Source organism: Oreochromis aureus, linkage group 7 (assembly GCF_013358895.1).
Source record: "Oreochromis aureus strain Israel breed Guangdong linkage group 7, ZZ_aureus, whole genome shotgun sequence".
Lineage (NCBI taxonomy): Eukaryota > Metazoa > Chordata > Actinopteri > Cichliformes > Cichlidae > Oreochromis > Oreochromis aureus.
The window spans coordinates 19,591,839-19,613,046 of record NC_052948.1 but is presented as its reverse complement, the minus strand read 5'-3'; the positions used below and the strand labels follow the sequence as shown (position 1 = coordinate 19,613,046).

The 21,208-nt window shown below is 39.1% G+C and overlaps 1 protein-coding gene across 1 annotated transcript; it reads right to left on the bottom strand.

Moving 5' to 3' along the window:
* Positions 1–866: 866 nt before the first annotated feature.
* slc6a13 (solute carrier family 6 member 13) lies at positions 867–20,450 on the bottom strand. The gene is made up of 15 exons (XM_031728551.2): positions 20,275–20,450; positions 15,023–15,232; positions 14,291–14,425; positions 13,559–13,699; positions 11,608–11,689; positions 11,240–11,372; positions 10,736–10,870; positions 7,283–7,386; positions 6,973–7,097; positions 5,724–5,836; positions 5,352–5,489; positions 4,764–4,866; positions 4,418–4,518; positions 4,052–4,222; positions 867–3,230 (listed from the first exon to the last, which is right to left on the bottom strand). Exons 1-15 carry the CDS (start codon positions 20,279–20,281, stop codon positions 3,066–3,068), a joined length of 1,863 nt encoding a protein of 620 aa, XP_031584411.1. The 5' UTR covers positions 20,282–20,450; the 3' UTR covers positions 867–3,065.
* Positions 20,451–21,208: the final 758 nt, after the last annotated feature.

Below are 21,208 nucleotides of genomic sequence, written 5' to 3'. Positions count from 1 at the left end.
TGGTGAGGTGTGTGGTAGGAGTGACAGATCGGTTCATGGGTTAGTGAAGGGAGGTGAGCTAAATGACTTCCAAAGCAAAACACAGTGCACAAGAGAGGTGAAGAAGAGAGTGCAGGCAAGGTGGAGTGGGCATAGATAGGTGTCAGGGGTGATTTTTAGAAGCAGAAGTAGTGTCATATGTGTCATATGTAAATAATAATATTAATAATACAGAAATACAGTTTATACTGAGACTCACTTCACACAGCAGTCATAGAGACATTCTGATATGACAAATAGCATAAAGTTATAAAAATCTAATGAGGTAAAAATAAATAAAATGAGTAAATAAAAAAAAATGTCCAAGAAATTCACAGAGAAAGTACAAGTAATAAATGTGCAAACAGTGAAATGAGTCAGAGACCTGAGGCTTTTTTTTAAACAAAAGCCTGATTTTTGTTTATGATTGTGCGAGTTTGCAAAGAGATCTGTACTGATTAGTGTGATAGCAGACAATAATAAATACAACATAATAATACAGTTGCAGTCTATAGTTGTGATGAGGCAAGAGAGGGACTGTGTAAATTGTTTTATTCAGGAGTCTAATGACCTGTGGGAGGAAGCTGTTTGAGTCTTTTAGTCCTCGATTTCAGACTCCTGTAGCATTTGCCCGAGGGCAGAGGTGTGAACAAGTGATGTTGTGGGTGTTTACTGACCTTCATGTTGTTTTGTAAGTACGATTAAGTACACTTTAAGTGGTCAAAACATAAAATACAGCATTTATTTTTTACCTATAGCGTAGACGTTCTGGTTGGGTTGTGTGATTTGAATGTAAAATTCTACATAAATGTTGATAACTGGAAATGAGGCATCACATACACAGTTGCTAAAATGTAAAACATTTATTTGTAATCAAGGCCAACACAAATTCACTGAAGATGTCCCACAAAATATACACATGTAGTAGAAATATATGTTCCAAATGAAGGTATTTTTATTCATTCATTTAAAAAAAGTGTTTTAGCGTATAAAATTTTATAACAAAAAGTGTTCTTGCTCCATAATCAGTGATCATATATTCATTTCAACATGTAAAGAAAAAGAAACACAGGCTGAAGTTCATTGTGATACAGCAGAAAGAGATAACAAGCTTCTTCTTCTTCTTCTTCTTCTTTTTTTTGGAATGAATCTCCTGCATTGGAACTCACTTCTGATATAATCTAAGTGGATCAACTGTCCCTTTGCTTTGGGTACATTCTATCTTAGTTTCATACATTCCCAGAATTAGACATAAGGCACATTAAAACAAGACTAAATTAAATCCATGTCAAGAATCTGAACATTTAACATAAACATTTAATACAAAACATCAATACAAATCTGCAGCGCCCAAAGCAGACCAAAATTATACAGAGAAGCCTTTAAAATGGTACAAACAGTATTAAGATAAAAAATAAACAAACATTAGAGTTTAAGTGGGTTGATTTGTAGAAATTTAACCAGTCTTTGTATCCTGAAGCATTGGTTACTAAAACACCTTGTGTAGTAATGTTTTTTATGACTTTTTTTAACCACTCCTGAGAGAACATCTCAACTCTTGGTGGATAAACAATGTGGTTCTCCTCTGTATACATTAAGCAGATTAATTTAAGCCCAGAGGGGTTTGTGAGCTGTGCGATCATGTGACACTTTCCTGCACTCAGTCTGCAGCAGACCGCTGTTAAATTTAATGAAGCAGCCAGAATGAGATTTACTGAACATTAGAGATGTCCACAACAGAAGAAAATGCTTCCTTAGAAAGCAGACGCAGTCAAATGTAAATTCTTTGCCACTGTGTAACAGCAGTGTTTACATTGTCACGTTACTCTGCCACAGGCAAATGAGATGTCAACCAACTTTCAAATAAAGGAAGTAAATCTTTGCGTAATGTTGCTGTTGCCATCATACGGTACAGTACTGTGCAAAAGTCTTGAGTCACCCCATCATTTCTTTAGAGTGTTGATTGTTTAAGCGGTTGATCTCCAGGCTTTCTGAAGATGGTTTGCTTTTTCATTCATTCATCCAAATTCTTATACCTGACTATTTTGAAGGAATGTTTTTTTTTATATATGACTTGTTTAACACTGACCTGTGAATTATTTGCAAAAACCTAAGTAGCCCAACTCCAGGCATTAACCAGTGTTGTGTCTACACACAACAGACAACTTAGCAAAAAACTCACTTTAAATTGTATCTTTAGGCACTTTACTAGCTGCCTGTTGCAAAAACAGTATTGTCATAGAAAGAGTATTTTTGCACCAACAAGGTGATTTCTACAAAACCTATTACACGAAAACTTGGCATAGCTTAGAATGGTGTGCAATGTGTAGTTAAAAAATTTGAGGAAACAGAACAAGTGGCCAAAAAAGAAAGAGCATGGTATGGGTCTGTATTTCAACCATCGGTACTGGGAATCTTGTCAAAAATGATGGAATTATGAAAGCAAAAAAGTACCATCAAATTTTCACCCACCATGTAATACAATCTAGAAAATGTCTGATTGGTAGTAATCCCAAACACACTGTCAATACAGTGAAAATGCACCTGGACAGAAAAACACACAGTGGAACACTAATAGTCAAGGACTGGCCTCCCCATAGCCAACATTACTGAGGCAGTGTGGGATCATCTTAACAGAGAATGGAACAAAAGACAATATCCAATATCCAAAGAACATCTAAATGTCCTTCAGGAAGCCTGGAGAACTATTCCCAAAGGTTACTTGTTGCCTCACATACTCTATTACCATGTATGGTTGCATGTTTCAGTAGATTACTGCACCTATTTCACATTTTGCTAGCAAAATATAAAGAAATGAGGGGCAGCTCAGGATTTTTGCACAACACTGTATACTGAAGGCATCATGCAAAGAAGAAGGTTCCAGCAGCCAATAGCAGGTGAGCAGACTGTTAAAGTCTCCAAACATGTCTGTTTTCACCAGCTTATCTTGTGAGGTAATACAGAGAGAACAGTGATGGGGCCAGTCACTGAGAGCCTCACAGTGACATCTGACCTCTAAATAGACTCCGATTCCAACCCTCAAACTTCTAGCAATGAGACTCCTTTTCGCCAACAGGGAAGTAGCCATCTCGAGAAGGAGGTGCTTTCTGATGGAGGCTTTCACCATCTGCTGCAAAGATGGTATGGAGTGCCTCCTGCTCCTGCTTTGTCTTTGGTAAATCAGTGGAAGGAGTGCTTAGAAGAACAAAACGCTGTGAACAGAAAATTGATTAAAAAACAAAGCATGTCAGTGATATGATGTCTGACAAACTGATAAATTGTTCTTCAATTTCTAATAAACATTTTTTTAACTTAAAGACTTTCATTATGATTTTGAAACTCCGCGTGTCTTGTTTCTCTCCCTCTCTCTCTGTGCCATCATTTCATTTCACCCAGTTATTTGGATTTTCCGTATTATCACCTCTTTGGATTCATCTTGTTGCCTACTGGAATGATCTCAGTTGGATTTGCGATGGATTCATATTATCTCTGCCTTGCAGGACTATCTGTCATTTATCTGGAAACTCATTAAAAGGTACTCTTGCTCATTTACCTGCTTGCTTGTGTCTGCATTTCGGACACGTTTTTTAACTAAACCTAAAAATGGCATTAAAACAGGGAGGTGGGGGCATGGTAAGCTACAGTGTTTTTCTGCTGAAAACCTGGAACAATATTCTTATTTGGTGAATAACTTAAAGAACAGAAGATAGAAGTTCCCTTTATTCACTCAAGATAATGGTGTATATGAATAAATATATTCATGTGATGAATTCTATGGCAGCTGGCAATTTCAGGCTCTTGAAATAGTGAATGGATGATCCAGAACTTTTTCAAAGTAAAGCAAAAAGGAAATGCTGATTCTTGAGATATGTATACATACTTCTATAACAAATTATTTCAGCAAAAAAAGAACTATTGTTCATTCAAAAATACTGAATTATGAAGAATCTGACTGGTTTTGTTTCTGTGGTTCAATCTTTAAGGTGCCAGTTTTTTCATTTGCACAGAAAAATCCACACAGTTTTAGACTTACTTCTCTCAGTGTTCCTGGGGTATTGTACAGTTTGAATGCCATACAGAGGGGTATGCAAAGCATGGAGGACAGAGCCAGGATCCAGCCGATCCCATCCGCCCACCATGGGTACACATAATCATTGTTGTACTTCAAAGGTGAGTACTTGATTAAGGCAAAGGCAAAGGTTCCCTGTGAGAAAGTATGATAACATGATAAATAACTGACATTCAATACACCAGTGAATACTTTGACTCTATAATTTTGGTATCATCTTATGATATTAGCTCAGTTTTATTGAAATGTATTTCTAATTTTGGCCAGCAGGGGTTGCTCTACTTTCAGAAGAGAACTGTAAAAGTATGTGCACAATAAAGCAAAACTCACAAAGCATGTTGCAGGAGTGAAGAAAAGCCAGCAGTATTTAATGGCAGGGCTGGGGCGATAGCCAATCATATCCTCAATGTTATCATAGAAGCGATCTGCACCTGTGGTCAGAGGAAAGTTCGATCAGTGTCAAGATTCACCCTGACCAGTAGAGAGGTTAAAAAAACCCATCACATTATTATTGTAATAAAACAAGTTGCAGTTATTTTCAACTAGTAATGATCATTTCTTTAATTCCTTTGAACTCAAACTATCAATCTATGCCTTTAATTTTGTGTATGGTCTCTATTAGCAAATTAAGCAGTGAGCATTTTTAAGTTCCAACAGCCTTAAATAACAAACTCACCATAAACCCAACCGATGCAAACTGTTTGAAAAATGGCTACGAAGAGCAGGCACATCCCACTGGCTGCATAGTAGTCAAAGAGTTGGAAGACATACATGCCTCCCTGTGGTAGAGACAGACAGATGGACATGAGTTGACAAGTGTAAGGTAAAACAAATGAAAGACAACCTGCATGATGCAAAATATTGCTTTCAGGTCATTTATCCATTATGTGCTTGGATTTTACTAAAGTGGAAACAGTTTGCCAACAACAAAAGTTATTCACAGTTGGCTGTGTCACAGCATGATTTGTGCCAAGTGACTGGATATGAAGGAATTTTAATAGGTTGCTAAAGAGAAGCTACAGTAGGTGAATTCAGGCACTTTAAATGAGTTTGGCAGACTGCTTGGCGACAGTCTGACTTAGAAAAAAAAAATCATAAAAATCCCCCAAACAAAATGCCTGAGTAAGTACTTCACTTAAATTCACAAGGCCATGGATTGGTAATATTTATGCTCAGTTTCACTTTGAAATCAAAGTTATTGAATCAAATGTGATAAAATGCTTATTATGTATGTATTAAAATTGAAAAAATTGCACAAACTAACCTCTGTCAGCATGATGAGGCCCAGGAAGAAGGATACTATTGCTACTGCCAGGATGAAGAGTTCCCTGCGGTTTTTACGGCGGAAGACGGAAGGATACATATCCACCACGGCTGTGACCAGGCTCTCCACACATACAAACTAATCAGGAAAAAAGCCAGAGTTATGAGATGTGTGTACTTTTTGATGTTGTGTACTGCATTTGTGTATGCATGTGCACAGACCAGCTTTTAATAAAGAGGCACTGAGCAACTAAAGAAAAAAAACAGAGCTGTACAAAAGCTATTAGTTGGGATTATGTTCATATGACTATTATTTGAATTTTCTTTTTGTATGTGTTCTTGTGTGGGTTATTTGGCTACATGCTGGCCTCACCTGGCTGTCCAGTCCTAGAAATACAATCATAATGAAGAAGAAGCAGGCCCACAGAGGGGAAAAAGGCATCATGGTCACAGCTCGAGGATAGGCAATGAAGGCTAAACCTGGACCTGTTGTACACAGAAATCCCACTGAAGTTAGAATTTGTGTTTTTCTTCTCAATCAAGCACATATTTTGATATAATACTGACATGTTCAGTTCAACTGTCTGCGCTTTAGAAAATGGTATTCTGCCATGCATTGATTCACACCCAATAAACATCCTGCAGTACAGATCAATGCACCATATCTTTATATATACATCTATATAGATACATGAAAGTTCCCTTTCAGCCCAGTGGGTGGTATCTGTGTGTTCTTCAAACTCAGGCCCTCTACAAACGGCCTGGGAGTTGGAGGTTCTGCACAGTATCTAAGCTTTTCCTAGGACTTTGCTCTTCTGGACAGAGACCCTCTGATGTTGAGCCTGTTGATTACCACTATATCTGGTTGGTTGCCAGCAGCTGGAACTCAAAGGCTGGAACGCAGGACCTTTTATCTTTGGTAGTGTCTCCTATCGGGACTTGGGGACATCTAGTCTATATGCAGCACAGATGTTCCTGTACACTATCCCAGCTGGGATATACTGCATCAACTTGCATCTTACATCCTGCTATTATATGTTGGATAGTCTTCACGACACCTTTGTACAGTCTGCAACTTGGGTCCTGTTGTCTATGGTGGACTCCTGCCTCTTTGGATCTGATGGTATCTGTCAAAGGTACAGGCCAAATTGGGGCTTGGTGCTCCATGACGGTTCCTCTTCCTGTACCAATTACTGTCTGTCTTCAGCTGCCTCAGGCATTCTTGGAGACGCTCATCTCGACAGAGGCGGGGGATGGGGCATGTTCATCTTGATCCTGCACTGTGACTCTGACACAGTGCAGGATGAAGCGCCCCTTCCTCTATTCACTGCCAGACCTCAGTGCATTGTGAGCAGTTTTTGTGTCTTGACATCAGAGGCATTTATCTCCTCCTGTGGCCAACTTATTATTCGAGAATTGAAATCAATTATGTCAATAATGCTCAATACACCTCCCACTGTGCTATAGGCTCTGGATCTTAACCTTTAACTGCTACAAATGCTATTGCACTCTCATGTGTTGCATATGACCTCTCTCAGTTGGACTAGTAGCTATCTATCTACCTACCTATCTATCTACCTACCTATCTATCTATCTACCTATACAATATAAGAACTACAAACCAGATTCAGCCACTTCTGAGATGGGAACGTTTTGCTCGTAGGACATGAAGCCCAGGATGGAAAAGATGGCAAAGCCCGCAACAAAACTGGTACCACTGTTAAGGAAACAGAGGGCCACACAATCCCTGCAAACAGCACAACAAGAATATAATCACTGCAAATAAATTGGTGAAAATTACCAACCTTACATGGAACAAAATTACTTGATATGCTCACTATATAGATATATATATATATATATATGAGTGTAAAGCATCTTTTGTCACTGGACAAAAGACAAAAGAGGGAGGGAGAGAGAGAGAATCATTACCTGTAGCAGTTGTTGTTATATTTGTTGTAGCTTCCTAGGGCAGTGAGGCAGCCAAGACAGATGGCAAATGAGAAAAAGATCTGAGTTCCAGCATCCATCCATACCTTTGAACAGAAATGAAACCAGATGAGGAAAGAAATACATTTTTGAAAACTCTTTAAAAAAATTAATGATAAACTCAGACAGAAAAAGAAAAAACTGTTTATCAGCTTTCTACAGTGTTGTGAAAAATATTTTTCCCCTTCATGATTGCTTTCCTGTTTTTGATTTTAATATTTGTCATATTTTCATGTTTCAGACGATCAAATACAGTTTAATATTACAAAACGCAGTTTTCAAATGATGATTTAATTTATTAAGGAAAAAACCTAACCAAACCTACCCTGTATGAAAAAAAATGGCATGACCTTAAGAGAATATATTTGCAACAGAATCATCAGATGTCCTTGACAACCAAAGAAAATACAGACAAGTTTACACATTATTTTGGTTTGCATATTTTTATGTTCCCGAAAGACTCAGTCCAGTTTGAATATTTGGAAACAGACTTCAATCCATAACATTAAGCAAGAACTACATTTGCTGTTAAGTTGTTTCTTTCTACTGCTTTGAGTTAAAAGAAACCTATCTTTAACACCCACCCATAAAATTTTCTTTACCCTCCAGTTTGCCGGAGCAGTTGACACTGGACAAAAGGCCAGATACAGCCCCACCAGATTACTGTGTGTAAGAGAACAAGATTGTTTTGCACCACGGCAGCACCACACCCACAAATGCAAATAGTGAACTCAGTCTTCAAAACCTCCCATGTGGCTTTTAACTTTTGAAAAAAGTCTACAAAAGTACTACTACTGTCTATCTCCAAACTTCTCACCCCACAACCCTGACATGAGCTTCCTAGTAAAGCCATTTCCACATCTAAGGCACAAAGCAGAGCACTCTTGGAACACTCACTCACACTTCAAAATGTAAATGAGATTTCTCTTTCTTCATGCGTTTCTGGTAAAATGCTCCCACTGCACTGGGGCATTTGTCAAGGTAGCTGTCAGCCAGGACTGAAGATCTGACTGACAGTATGTTCAACTAACTGCTCAACTCTGGACACAGCATTACAACCACAGGCAGGTATTTTGAACTCTTAAACGTTTAACACTCAGCCTTGTCTAGGACTGCATACATGTGGCTTGTGTTCATTCCCTAAAGGTCAATGAAAGAGGGGTGGGGCGAGTGTTTGGAATTGTATCCAAAAGCAAGCACAAAAGAAACTGCAAGTGTTCTTGTTACCACCCCTATTCCCAACCCGCTCTCATGTGATTGTTAAAACTGTTTAAAGCAACCAGTTTTTTAGTTAGTTTAAAGGCAGAAAGTAAGAGACAGGATTCAGTTCCTCATCATAAACCTACAATAACTGGCTGGTTTTCTTGTTTGGAGGCAAAAGAACTTTATCTTTTAGCTGTTCAATGCTCCTCCAGCTAATCCTTAAGTGTGTCAGTCTTCTGCGTGAAGCTAAAAAGGGAAACTTTTAACAATTTGGTAATGTCTCAATGCCAAGAGAAACATATTTTCAATCTCTTTTTTCAGATAAACAGGATGATGGATGGAGTAATTGTGTTAGCATTAGGTGGATGGATGAGTACATAAAGCCAAATTATAAAAATAGAATACAAATTTGCCGATTCAGTAACACCATCAAAGCTTTATTGTTTTAATTGTGTTGTTCAATACTGAGCTTGTTGCAATGTTCCTTTTTGCTTTTTTTGAGCAACCACCCCAATGTGGTTAGTGACTTTATGAGGCCATAAAAGTGAACAACACAAAGTAACAGCGCACTCAATTCAAAATCTTAAGTGCTGTATCCGGTGTTTGCTTTTGACAAATATGAAAAGTAACAGGAAACCAGCACTCACTGGTTTAGTAAGAATTCGTCCCTTGTGCAGATCAAGTCAGCAAATATGACATGCTACATACAGTGCTGATTTACTGTTGCTTTTCTTAAGAGCAAAAAAGTAAAGCAGTAAAAATCTATCGGAACCTCAAATCACATCTTTGCCTATGGGATGGATCAAGCAGTCATGCTGACAATTTCTCATAAACAGTGGTGACTTTCCAAGAAATTACAAATGTACAATACAACAAAAATGTTTAAAGACGATTCAATACATATGTTTAGAAATTTTTTGTGCTAAAAGCTGCCAGTCTTACAGTGAACCATTAAGTACATGATCAGGCCAACCCACTACGAAAGGTCTGGGAGTTGGAGGTTCTGCACAATATCTTAGCTCTTCCTAGGACTTTGCTCTTCTAGACAGAGACCCTCTGATGTTGAGCCTGGAATCTGTTGAAGCTGTTCTTCCAGTTTTGGGGTTACAGCTCTTAATGTTCCTGTTACTACTGGAAATGCTTTGGGCTTATATTCTATATCTGTTCCAGTTGTTCCTTCAGGCTCTGGTACTTCTCTGTTTTCTCATGTTTGTTCTTCCTGATGTTGCTGTACGCTGGAATTGTCACGTCTATCACAACTACATTTTATGCTTCTTGTTAACCATCTCTATATCTGGTTGGTTGCCAGCAGCTGGAACTCAAAGTCTCACAGGACCTTTTAGCCCTGTTGTTCCCAACCACCTTTGGTAGTGGTTCCCATCAGGACTTGGGGATGACTTCTAGTCTATATGCAGCACAGGTGTTCCTGTACACTATACCAATTACTTATGCAGTAGCTGGAATACACTGGATCAATTTGCATCTTACATCCTGCTATTATATGTTGGATAGTCTTCACCACATCTTTACACAGTCTGCAACTTGGATCTTGTTGTCTGTGGTGGACTCCTGCGTCTTTGGATCTGATGCTTAAGGCCTGTTGTGCTGCCATAATCAGAGCCTCTAAGCTGCCCTTTAGGCTGGCCTTTTTTTAGCAATTGGTGGGATTTCTTGATGTCAGCCACTTTGTTTATCTGTCAGCGGTACAGGCCATGTTGGGACTTGGTCGTCCATGAAGGTTCCTCTTCCTGTTACAGTCACTTTCTGTCTTCAGGTGCCTGAGGCATTCTTGGAGCACCTCATCTCAGCGGGGGCGGGGGGTGGGGCATCTTCTTAATACATTCGCAGATACTCTGTTGCTTTATCCTGCATTGTGGCTCTGATACTCACTAATCCTCGCCCTACCTCTTTTTGTTTTTCATAGAGTCTTAGGATGCTGGACTTTGATTCGGGACCTCTGCATTGTGAGCAGTTTTTAAGCCTGTTTATATCAAGTTTCTCTCCTCGACCCAAATTTTATGAGCTTGTATCTCAGATGCCAAAATTAACCGATGGATCAGTCAGTACTTGTCTAGTGGAATAGATGAAAGGCTGTGTTCCCCAGATTTGATCTGCATGCCTGGACATATGTTTTTCTGACAATGTGAACCACTGTTCACCACCTCAGCACAAGTGTATTGGTTTTTAACTTACTTGGGGGTCAGACAGTCGATTGATGTCGGGGTAAAGGTAGAAGTGTATTCCAATGGAGGCACCTGGCAGTGTTACTCCTCTGATCAGGAGAACCAGGAGCATTACATACGGAAAAGTAGCTGTGAAGTAAACTACCTGGAAGGAAACAACATTTTCTTGTGATTCTAACATCTTTTACAACAATTTCTACCATTCAAGGAGCTTTTGAGTTCAATTAAATGCATTATTTTCTCTTTTTTTTTTTCTAAAATGTAACTTCTTTCGTCCGCAAAAATTTCAAATATAAAAAAAAGTAGAATATCTTTGGTAGCACTAAGCAGTGCAGATTTTCATTATATGAATTAGGTGAAAGGCAAATCTTTGTTTTTAATTTATTACAAACAACAAAAGACTGCCGAAAGATTGGTATTTAATGGTGTACATCAATAACAAAACACAGATCCTGTTCTAACCGTGAATGTTTAGTGCGGGAGGGATTATTATTATTTATTTTATTTTTTTTACCTTGCCCGTGGATTTCACTCCCTTCCATACACAGAAGTAACAGATTACCCATGCAAAGGCAAGACACAGAGCCAGATCCCAGTTCAGAGAACCAATGTGGTCAATACCTGAAGATATTCTCAGTACTCTGCGCCTGAAGCGAACACATACGCACAGGAGAAAAACAAATTATTATACCTAATGTACTGATACAAACCCTTAGGAACCAGAAGCTAAGAGTTAAAAAGCGGAGAGAAACAAAAATAAGACAACTTTGAACAAGTAGTATGAGCTAATTTAATCCAAACCTCTAGAAGAATTTTTTTGTTTAGTAAATCTGTTGGTATGTAAGGTCATTGGAGGACATGGTCAAACAAAAGGACACTTACTCCCAGAACTCAATGACAGGCGAGGTGGTGTTCTCATGGTGATTGATGGAGCTATTCCCCTTCTGAAATGGCATACAGGAATCTTGAATGAAGGACAGACAAAAAGACATTCAATCCTGTGAAGAAATCCAAGTGTTCTCCGAGGTTTCCAAGTTACACACAGGCAAGACAAACAAGTGCTGAAACTGAGACAGACAGAAACAGTTTTCCTGCAGCATTCACTCCCTTTATTCAAAAATATACAAAGAAAAAATCATAAAAGGACGTTTTATCTGCATGCCTAAAAAAATAGTCTTTAGAGACCTTTAGAGATGCTGACCTAGGTATCCTTGATTAAAGATTATACCAATAGTATGTGCAGCACCGTGCAAAGGTTTTCGGCACTTCACATGTTAAAATTCTTAAACATCATAATCCACTTGGCAGTGACTCCAAACATACAGCTATAGATGTCAAAGAACTGTCAGTGACAAGAAAAACAAGGAGTCTGCCCCTTCCACTCCTCCTATGGTTTACATGGATATTAACTGTTGTGAAATGTTGCATATTATGTATGACATGTTGCACCTCTAAAGCTGCTCTGTTAAATCCTGCACCGGGGCAACCCTGCATGTTTGATTTTTATTGATTTTTCTGCTTTTATTGATTTTTTTTATTCACATCTTTTTGCACACAAACTCTGATCTAATTAGTGGGATTGCTGCAAAGCAGGAATCTCAGTATATGTTATTGTCTTCAGCCATTATTTTTCTTCGCCTGCTAACTGGTCTCACACTTTTCGTCGTAGACAGACCTTTCATGCCCCAAAATTCCTGCTTCTATTTAGTTTTTCAAAATTTCGTACTGTTTATGAAATATTCCACTTGTTCTGGTGGACTTTGAGTGGAGAGCAGTAGTAGAGTTACCACTTCTTCATCTCTCCCTTGTATGTTGAAGGTCATGAGTTGTACAACACAGGACTTTATTATTTTTGGTCCATATTTTTTATCCACACACTTTTCAGAATTTTTTTTCACCTTATAATCTTATACAGAAAGCCTTAAACCCTTTCCTGTATACAAAATTATTCCATATTGCAGACAAACAGATTTACTACAACAAGGTAAATGTCCCTGAACAGTGAGGGTGTCTACACTTTGAATACAAAAACTTGTATGACAGAAATTATGACCAATCACAGAAATTCCATGAGGTATTATGATTGGCTGTTTTCTATGGACTTAACCAACTTAAAAAAGATCAGCATCCCTTTTTCTCAGTTTATTGTATCACAATTGTGTTCATTTACATATGTATTTATAGACAGCCTACAGAGAGGGAATTTCAACTGATCCAAACTGCCCCACATGGATGACACTGTGTGTAGGTCGCGTGCTGATTGGCTGATACCCAGGCTGGAAGAGGACAGGGAATGCCAGAGTTCAGCAGGAATGGGAGAAGCGCAAAACACAGTAGACACTATTTGGTTTCACTTCAGCTCTATGCAGGTTATAACTTGGCTTGTCTGTACAGTTGGCTGATGAACCAACAATAGCACAAGCAAGAGTAGCCCACAGACCGGGAGTCCTGTATTTACTTAACAATGCCCCCATCCTACAATGGACCCTCTCTGCAGACAGACAGTCGGTAGCTGCCAACACACTGTCACTGAACCATAATATCCCCATAACCTGCTTCCGTCATATCAAAGGTCTGGTCTCCTTAAGTATTTCAGTAATGGATACATATGGTCACATTTTCTGCTATTGTCTATTTAAAAAAAATGAAGAAGATGCTTTTCCATTATTGTTCATAGTGACAGTGTAAGATACTTGAATATTGTATTTAAGTATTGTGTTGGAATATGGCCCTCAAAGAAATTTACCCCATGCGGACAGCAAAGTTGTACACACCAATAAGAATTTTCTTAGTAATATATGATAAACAGAGGGACAAAATCTTTATGTCTTACTTGTGTTCCAGCTGTTGTTGCAGGATGCCCAGGGCAGATCCCAGGTGAAGGAGTTGAACAGAAAGAAGACGGCCCAGGCTAACACAATAATGTAGTAGATGTTCAGCAGAGCAACAATTACCTGGCTGCCATAACCCAGGCCTGAAACAGAAAACACGCTTTTGGTGATAAGCAATTAAATACCACTATTACCAATCCAGGTCATTATTTTCCCACAGTACCTTTCACTGAACCAACATACAGTCAGGTAACTGTGCAATGTAAGTATTATTTATTTAGTTCCACAGAGGCGTACTTTTAATATTGTTAGTCTTTTTCATTCTTGTGACATGTACTAGTCGAAGCACAGCTGGAGATGTACTGAATCTGTTTTTGTCACTTGTTAACAGCAGCCTGTAAACACTAAAGCTCCACTGAAGCTAATTGTGCTGTGTCTGATGTGATCCACCCAAAGTTTTCAGTTCATGTAAGGGGAGAGTTTCAGTTACATGACTCGACCCTGCACAGCTTCCTGTGTCTTGTTATCATGGCTATATCCATTTACTTTGTACTGTATCTTTTTTCAGTGTTGTTCTACATGTTTGTTAGGAATACTCTGTAGTTCACAAGCAGTTGCTACAGACAATCACTTATTTACATTTAACACATAAATCAGACAAATGTATCCATGTATGGTACTGTTAAACCATAAAATATCCATAAAATGATTTCTTGGGAAAACAAGTTGATTACCTTCAAACAAGGGGCAGATTTTCCTCCAGCAGGTAATGCCTCCCTCACTGGTGTACTGACCCAAAGCTGTCTCCAGGAAGAAGACAGGGATCCCACAAGCAAACAGGAAGATGAGGTATGGTATAAAAAAGGCACCTGAACACAGAGATTGAATGAAAAGTTGACTAAGTTGTTTTCAACATGTCCTTGAGCAATGTAGTGCGTTAGGAATGCTGGATCTTGAAGTTATTGTACAAATAGTGCAAGGTAAGGTTGCAAAAAAGTTTCTAGTTAAAACATCCTGCTCCAGAGGTATTTTGCTAGAAGTTAAGCATGAGTTGGTTAATTCATATTTTTAAAGGATCTAACAAGCCTGGCCTACTCATTCACTATTTTATTGATTATTAGTTGTTTGTCTTGGAATTTCTCGCATGTTAGCTCATGTATTTTTTTTTTCAAAGCTAATGCTAACGATAGTAATTATAATAATTAAAACATTTTAATTAATCCAACTTTCAAGCAAAGCACTTGCAGTTTATCGGTTTAAATTGCAATTTAGGTAGACTACTGTTTCCAAAGGAAAGGAAATGATGCATAAAAAGTCTACTACATCTACTAATCTGAAGTATCTCATGGCTGTAATCTTGCCACCAGACCCCGATGCAGTGCATGACTGTGTAAATGCAAAAATAAACAAAAGATATCTCAAGATAACAAGGTAACAAGCAAAAAACATTCATTGGCGGCACTCACCTCCTCCATTCTTATAACAAAGGTAAGGAAAACGCCAGACATTCCCAAGGCCAATAATTTCTCCTGCCACAGACAGAATAAACTCAACCTTGTTGCCCCATTGTCCCCTTTCTGTCATCTTCTCCTCTGTACTCGGTACAATGTCCAGCGGCCTGCTGTGCCCATTAGAAGCTTCCACCTTGGACGTGTTTTCCATATCGTTTGATTGACCTAAAAGATTGAACATAACATAGTGTCAGGATTTGTTTTAAAGGCAAACCCAAATGTGGACCAGAACACAGAGTTGAACAGAGCATAAAAAACAAACAAACAACCCCCCCACCCCCAAAAATGACCAAAACTAGCACAAAGTCCAAGGATCACAATGAAAAGTCACACAAGGGACAAAGTAGAGACGCTGAAAGATAAAGGGAAATGCTTTAGTTTGGTTTAGCTTAGTTTACTTTAGTAAGATCTCCCTTAAGCTGCAGAAAAGCAGCAGCTATTATTCCTGGTATCGCACACCATGGAACAAAAACTTCAATGAAAAACTTACAAATACTAAACAGTAACAGAATCCTAAATATAATGGGGTTTTTTTATGTTTATGATTGGGTTTGGATGTAAATGGTGAATTTTGGATTCAAACATACCACTGTTTTTTTTTTTCCATCCAAAATGAAATAAATAGATACAGTTGTGGTCCACACGGGGTCATAATTATATCCCCGCCCTAATATTGGTTATATATTTGGTTAAATGTCCCTTACTAAGTTGCACCTTGGCCAGACAAGCTAAACAAGCTTCTGCGATATGGACCCAGCTTTTAATCCACAAAGAGTAAATAGGGTTGAGATCAGGGCTTTGGAAAGGCCACTTCAGAACGTAATGTTGGCCTGCTTTATCCATTCCAAAACCAGTTCTGAAGTGTGTTCGGGATCATTATCTTGTTGGAACAGCCAGTTGTGTCCAATGTTCAACCACTGAGCTGCTGATTTTAGGCAAAGATGAAGAATTTGGAAGTCGTCCACCTCCTTCATGTTTCCACTTTGTGCAGTGTACCTGCATCGCTGGCAGCAAAACAGACCCAGAACATGATGCTACCACCACCATGCTTGAAAGCATGAAAACTGGTAGTCTTAAGACTAAAAGCCTCATGTTTACTCCTCGAAGCTCATCACTGAGGCCAAATTGCTCAATCATTGTTTTGCGTGACAATAAAGCTTTCATTCAGAAGGCATTTATGGCTTGTCCAATTTCTTAAAGGTGTCCATTTTGGAGCACGGACTTCTATCTTGGTTGGCACCAACTTCAAACTTGTGCATCCAGTTCTTGTTTTTAAAATCATCACTCCACCGTGTAAAAAGAAATCATTAAAAGCCCCAAATTTCCATAGAATTCATGCCTATGATGATTGCATGTAAACTTCTGAACACCGCTGTAGATTGCTGCAAATCTTCACACATTATTTGTCCCAATCACTCTCATTTCACTTCAACAATGACAGCAGTTTGTACAGACAGAACTTTTTTGTCTATAAAATTAACACGTTTGATTGCTTCATAAAAAGTGTTTCCATACATTTGTGATGATATGCAGCTGCAACAATTCTGACTGAGATTTGCTTCTGCATTTTTATCCATGAAAATGTTTGCATTCAGGATAATGCACCAACAACCTCAACAGGAGATTAAGCAATTTCAGGACCTTGGGTAGTTCTTGGTGAACATTTATATGACGTGCCATCTATTATTGTATTTATTTACAAAAGCCAAAATGTATGCCATCTTTTTGTGTGTTGAATGAGGTCAGCAATTACTTGAGGTTATGTGACCACATTAGAAGTTGGTCAGGACCTCTGCCAAACCCTGTTTTGGGGCCAGCACTACTGAAAGAATTTCTCTCTGTGGAGGAAACAGACAGCTCACTGACTGTGCTCACTCCTGTCAGGTTGCATTAACAGGCTTCTCACAGTCCATCTGTTACCCGTTTTTCCTCACTCTGGAACACATTATGGTCACTGCTGCAGTCCAAATTAAAGCAAATTTAGTCATCCTTCTGCAGGAAACACGCTCACACTAATCCGATTACAAAAATGTACCAATTCTTTTCCCCTTCCTTTTTTCCCCCCAAACATCCACACAAACACAAGTTACATGTAGTGTGACCTAGTTTAACAGGAATAGTTTCTCCATGTTTTCTATGTTTACTTGTGAAAACAGCACAGGGGATAGAAGGTTCATTTATCACAAAGCCTCGTGTGAAGCCATCTTCAGGAATTCGCTCCTGCTGATAAAGGGCAGAGGTGGAGCACAAAAGTGACTTTGTATGTGATGTGTACATAGGGATGGAGGTTAGAACCACTTCAGGAGCCAAAATCTCAGCGGCAGAGCCAAATTGTGGCCGAGGTAAAAAATAGAGCTCTTGTTTTCGGAAGCTACTTGGTGGGAATGAAGGCTCAGTTCAACAAAAGTGGAGTGGCCTTGCAGCCAGATCACAGTTTACCTCCCTTTTTCACAGTTTCTTTGTGGGCCAAGTGCCTCACTTCAAAAAGCATAATTTTAATAGGCTCTAAAAGATCGAACTTACAATAGCCTTTCCTTGCTGAAATAGTAGGTATTCACACACATTCAATACAGGACATCAGAGAAGAGGCACACTGTGAGAAAATGTGCCAAAACTGGGAACAAGCTCATGGAGGCAAAACGGACCTTCTTCCTAGGAAACGGAGCCAACATTTCCTCTTTCTGAAACATAATGGGCTGACTGAACCACTGAGTGACTGACAAACTGAGCTACTGAATGACTGGCCGACTGACTGAAGGTTAGGCTGACTTTGTGGTCCAGTACTGTATTGTAAATACATCAAAGTGGGTAAATAATTCTTGTAAACTAAAATTTTAGTATTCAAAATGTTGCCTGATAAGTAGAGCTATATTATAAGATCTGGGTTTTGTGTCCTTATAATAGGATCCTGAACTGAGTCAAAAATATTCACATATAGGTGAATTCACAGGGCTATTATTTTAAAATCCAAAATCAGACTGACTTAATTTTGAGTGGGTAAAACTGCAAACGTAAATACTGTAAATCTATAATGAAATTAGCCTGTGGAAAGAAGTAAAAGAGTTTACTTGTAATGGTTGTGCACAACTTGATCATTAATGTGCAAATTGTCATGACCACTGATCAACAACTATTGATCAAAGACCATTGATCAGTGGCCTAGTTTCAGTCATTGTGCAAATGTACTGTTTATAAGGTTGTGAAAACCTGCAGTCAGCTGAGACTGAAGAAGTCACTTGGATGAGTGACGAAACGTTTCTCCCACTGAAAACACTACGTTCAGATGAACAGAATCAGCCTTTTGGGACTTTGATCTTAAGTGGGCTCAAAGAGTGAAACTCCACTTTCCACATTTAATCCCTGAGATTTCTTAATATAAGATAAAGACATTTTTACAATTTACAATTACAGTTTTAGCAGCACACCTCAGATTCTCTACATGATAAATGTGCAAAAAAGGTTCCAGTAGCTCACTGCCCAGACTGTCCCATATTTATAAAACTGAGGTTTCTATAGTAGACAGTGAAATATAGCAATTTTTCTGTCATTTAATTGTTTATCTATTACTGAACTGAACTTTGGTGCATAATGAATGGCTTTAGGCTAGGTCTTTATCAGCAGTGAAAACTGTAAAAACTTTTTTTAAAAGTTAAAAGTCCAATATTTATACCTTCTTTAATATTTTGTAAAGCCGTTCAGCAGGCAGGATTGGAGTCTTGCCGATCGATTCTGGCTCCCGGGCATTATGTTTGACACCCCCTGCTCTAAGTTCAGTGGGTACTGTAAACAGTAATGTATTTAAAAAAATCTGTTATCAGATGGGCTGGAAGAAAACTCAACAACTTGGTCTACGGCAAAGTTATTTCACAATCCACGGCTTAGTACATTTTTCCTCCCTCTAAAGCTTAGTTAGGTTGTGTTTTACAAGACTAAAACAGTTCAGTGATGTACTCAGAAAGGTGTAGTTTTGGTTCCAGCACTTCCGTCGATGTCCAACAATCAGACTAAGTTTACACAGTCGCGATTATCCTGTAGTTAGGCAACACGTCCTCGGGTTGATGAAATAATCAATTTCAACACCACGTGAGCACACAGAATGTATCGTTTTCTGCTGCAACCCACAAACTGAACGGTTATGTAACCACACTCATCTTTCACTTTTTCACTAAACTAAAGCATATCTGTTTCCACGCCTGCTTGGTTGGAATGGTAGAAGAGTCAATTGGATCCGCGCTCCCTGCCCAGTGCGCGCTCCCGACGCATTGGAAACAAACTGAGTCGGGGATAACTACTTTGGCACGACACCTGCCATAACCTGTTCTCAGAAGAGATCCTTTACGAAATAACCACACACTGCTGTTAGCTAACGGTCGGAGCCTCATTATGTGCAACTTGCTCTGAGTGCACGTGTTACGAAGAGGAGCCCCGGTCATTATTTGACTGTAATATGCCAAAAAACAACAGCACGGAGATTTCTCTAGGCTATTTTCCATCCTCACACTTTGGTTTCATAGTCACGTTTTAATACTGAACACCACGCTGTCGGTCAGCTGTGTATATTTCCCATCGTCACTATATCAAATCCTCTCACGCCATCTACTCTAAAATCACACGTTGTAAGCTGCATTGCTTGTATGTGGACACTGGATTTATCGGCCCGGATAAACAACACAGTATGTTCAGTTAAATACTGCACGAGAAGTCGTCTCAGAGATAAATGAATAAGCTTAACTTTTGAGCTAATCAATCTCTTTTTCTGACATTTTGTAATGTTTGGTGTTACATCTAAGACAAAAAAATGAATGCTTTATAGACACAATGCAATGAAAAGCACAGCTAATTAATAAGAACTGCATTTTAATCAAAAGCTCTTGCTTTAGATGAGAAGTGCATTTAATCAGGTTTTGCAGGCTTTCTTTTTACTGAACAGAAATAATAACTGCAGACAATGAAGGAAACAGCTTGCTGAGAAAATGTTAGTATGGTTTTTTTGTTGTTGTTTTTTTACACAGCAGCACTTCATGGACAAATAAGGAAGCATTGCAGATCCATTGCAGAGATCAGGTTAATAAACTAAGTGTCCCAGGAGCTTTCACTAAGCTTCTGTGCCACATAAGTTTGAAGCTTTCTGGAGCAATGACTTCACTTATTTTTTTCATCTGTGACCCCAGAACAATATAATGTGTTTAATAATCAAAGCTACTCACCTTTCATAGTGTTAAAGTGTGACAGTTTCCAGGAGAGAGCAGACCATATGGAGCTCTGCTGCCGCTTCAGGTTTCACTATATAACACCCTTGTTATATAGTGAAGGGGGCGGAGAACTGAGAAATTGGAAACTTTGGTGAAGCTGAGTGATTTTCCCTCTGCTTTGCCCCATAAGCGCGCGTGCGCACACACACACACACGCGCGCACACACATTCTCTGCCATCCATTTCTATTCAGACACCCCCACACTGAAATGCACACACACCAACTCCCCACTGCACACTAGAGGTCTGTGCTGTCTCACCGTGGTGGGATAATTACGTAACCTTTTGACACGCACATTCTCCCAGGGTCTGTTCTGAGAGCAACTACAAAGTACGGTGGAGACACTGGTTGGACTATCTGGACCATCAGCACACATGTTCAGTCATGTTTGTTACTGGGGCTGGTATGCAGAAATGCATCATGCTTAGAATGTGCAACTTTGAATCACCTGCTCACACGTATCGTTCTAATTGTTTCTGCTGTCTCTCTTCAGTATTTTCCTACTCCTGGGAATTAAAATATCCATCCTGCTTCATGAAGTCCCGGCTCCAAAAACGCCATTAATTCAGACCACGAAAAAGGAGGCTTTATTCCCTCAATCCTTCTTCACAGTCCCAGAAGCCCATTCAGATTTTTTTTTTCCCACCACAGGGGTCCAGATGGGTCTAGTTCAAGGCATTTGTTATAAGGTCACAATGCAGAGGATCTGTGTGGAGGTGGGGACAGATTTAAGGACAGAGTTAAGATGTTCTTAACTCCACCCCCCCACCAACTCACTCAACTCCATCTCCTTTGTTCCCCCCACTGTTCCATCGTTTTAAAACGTATGCATTATCCATACAAATGAAGCCATCCGTGATTCCCTTCAGTTTCCTCTAGTGTAACAAA

Coding starts and splice junctions, on each gene's coding strand:
- slc6a13 (XM_031728551.2), bottom strand. Junction 13,700..14,290: donor AATCTGCCCCTTGTTTGAAG/GTAATCAACTTG, acceptor TTTCTGTTTCAG/GCCTGGGTTATGGCAGCCAG. Junction 5,837..6,972: donor CTCAGAAGTGGCTGAATCTG/GTTTGTAGTTCT, acceptor TGTGTACAACAG/GTCCAGGTTTAGCCTTCATT.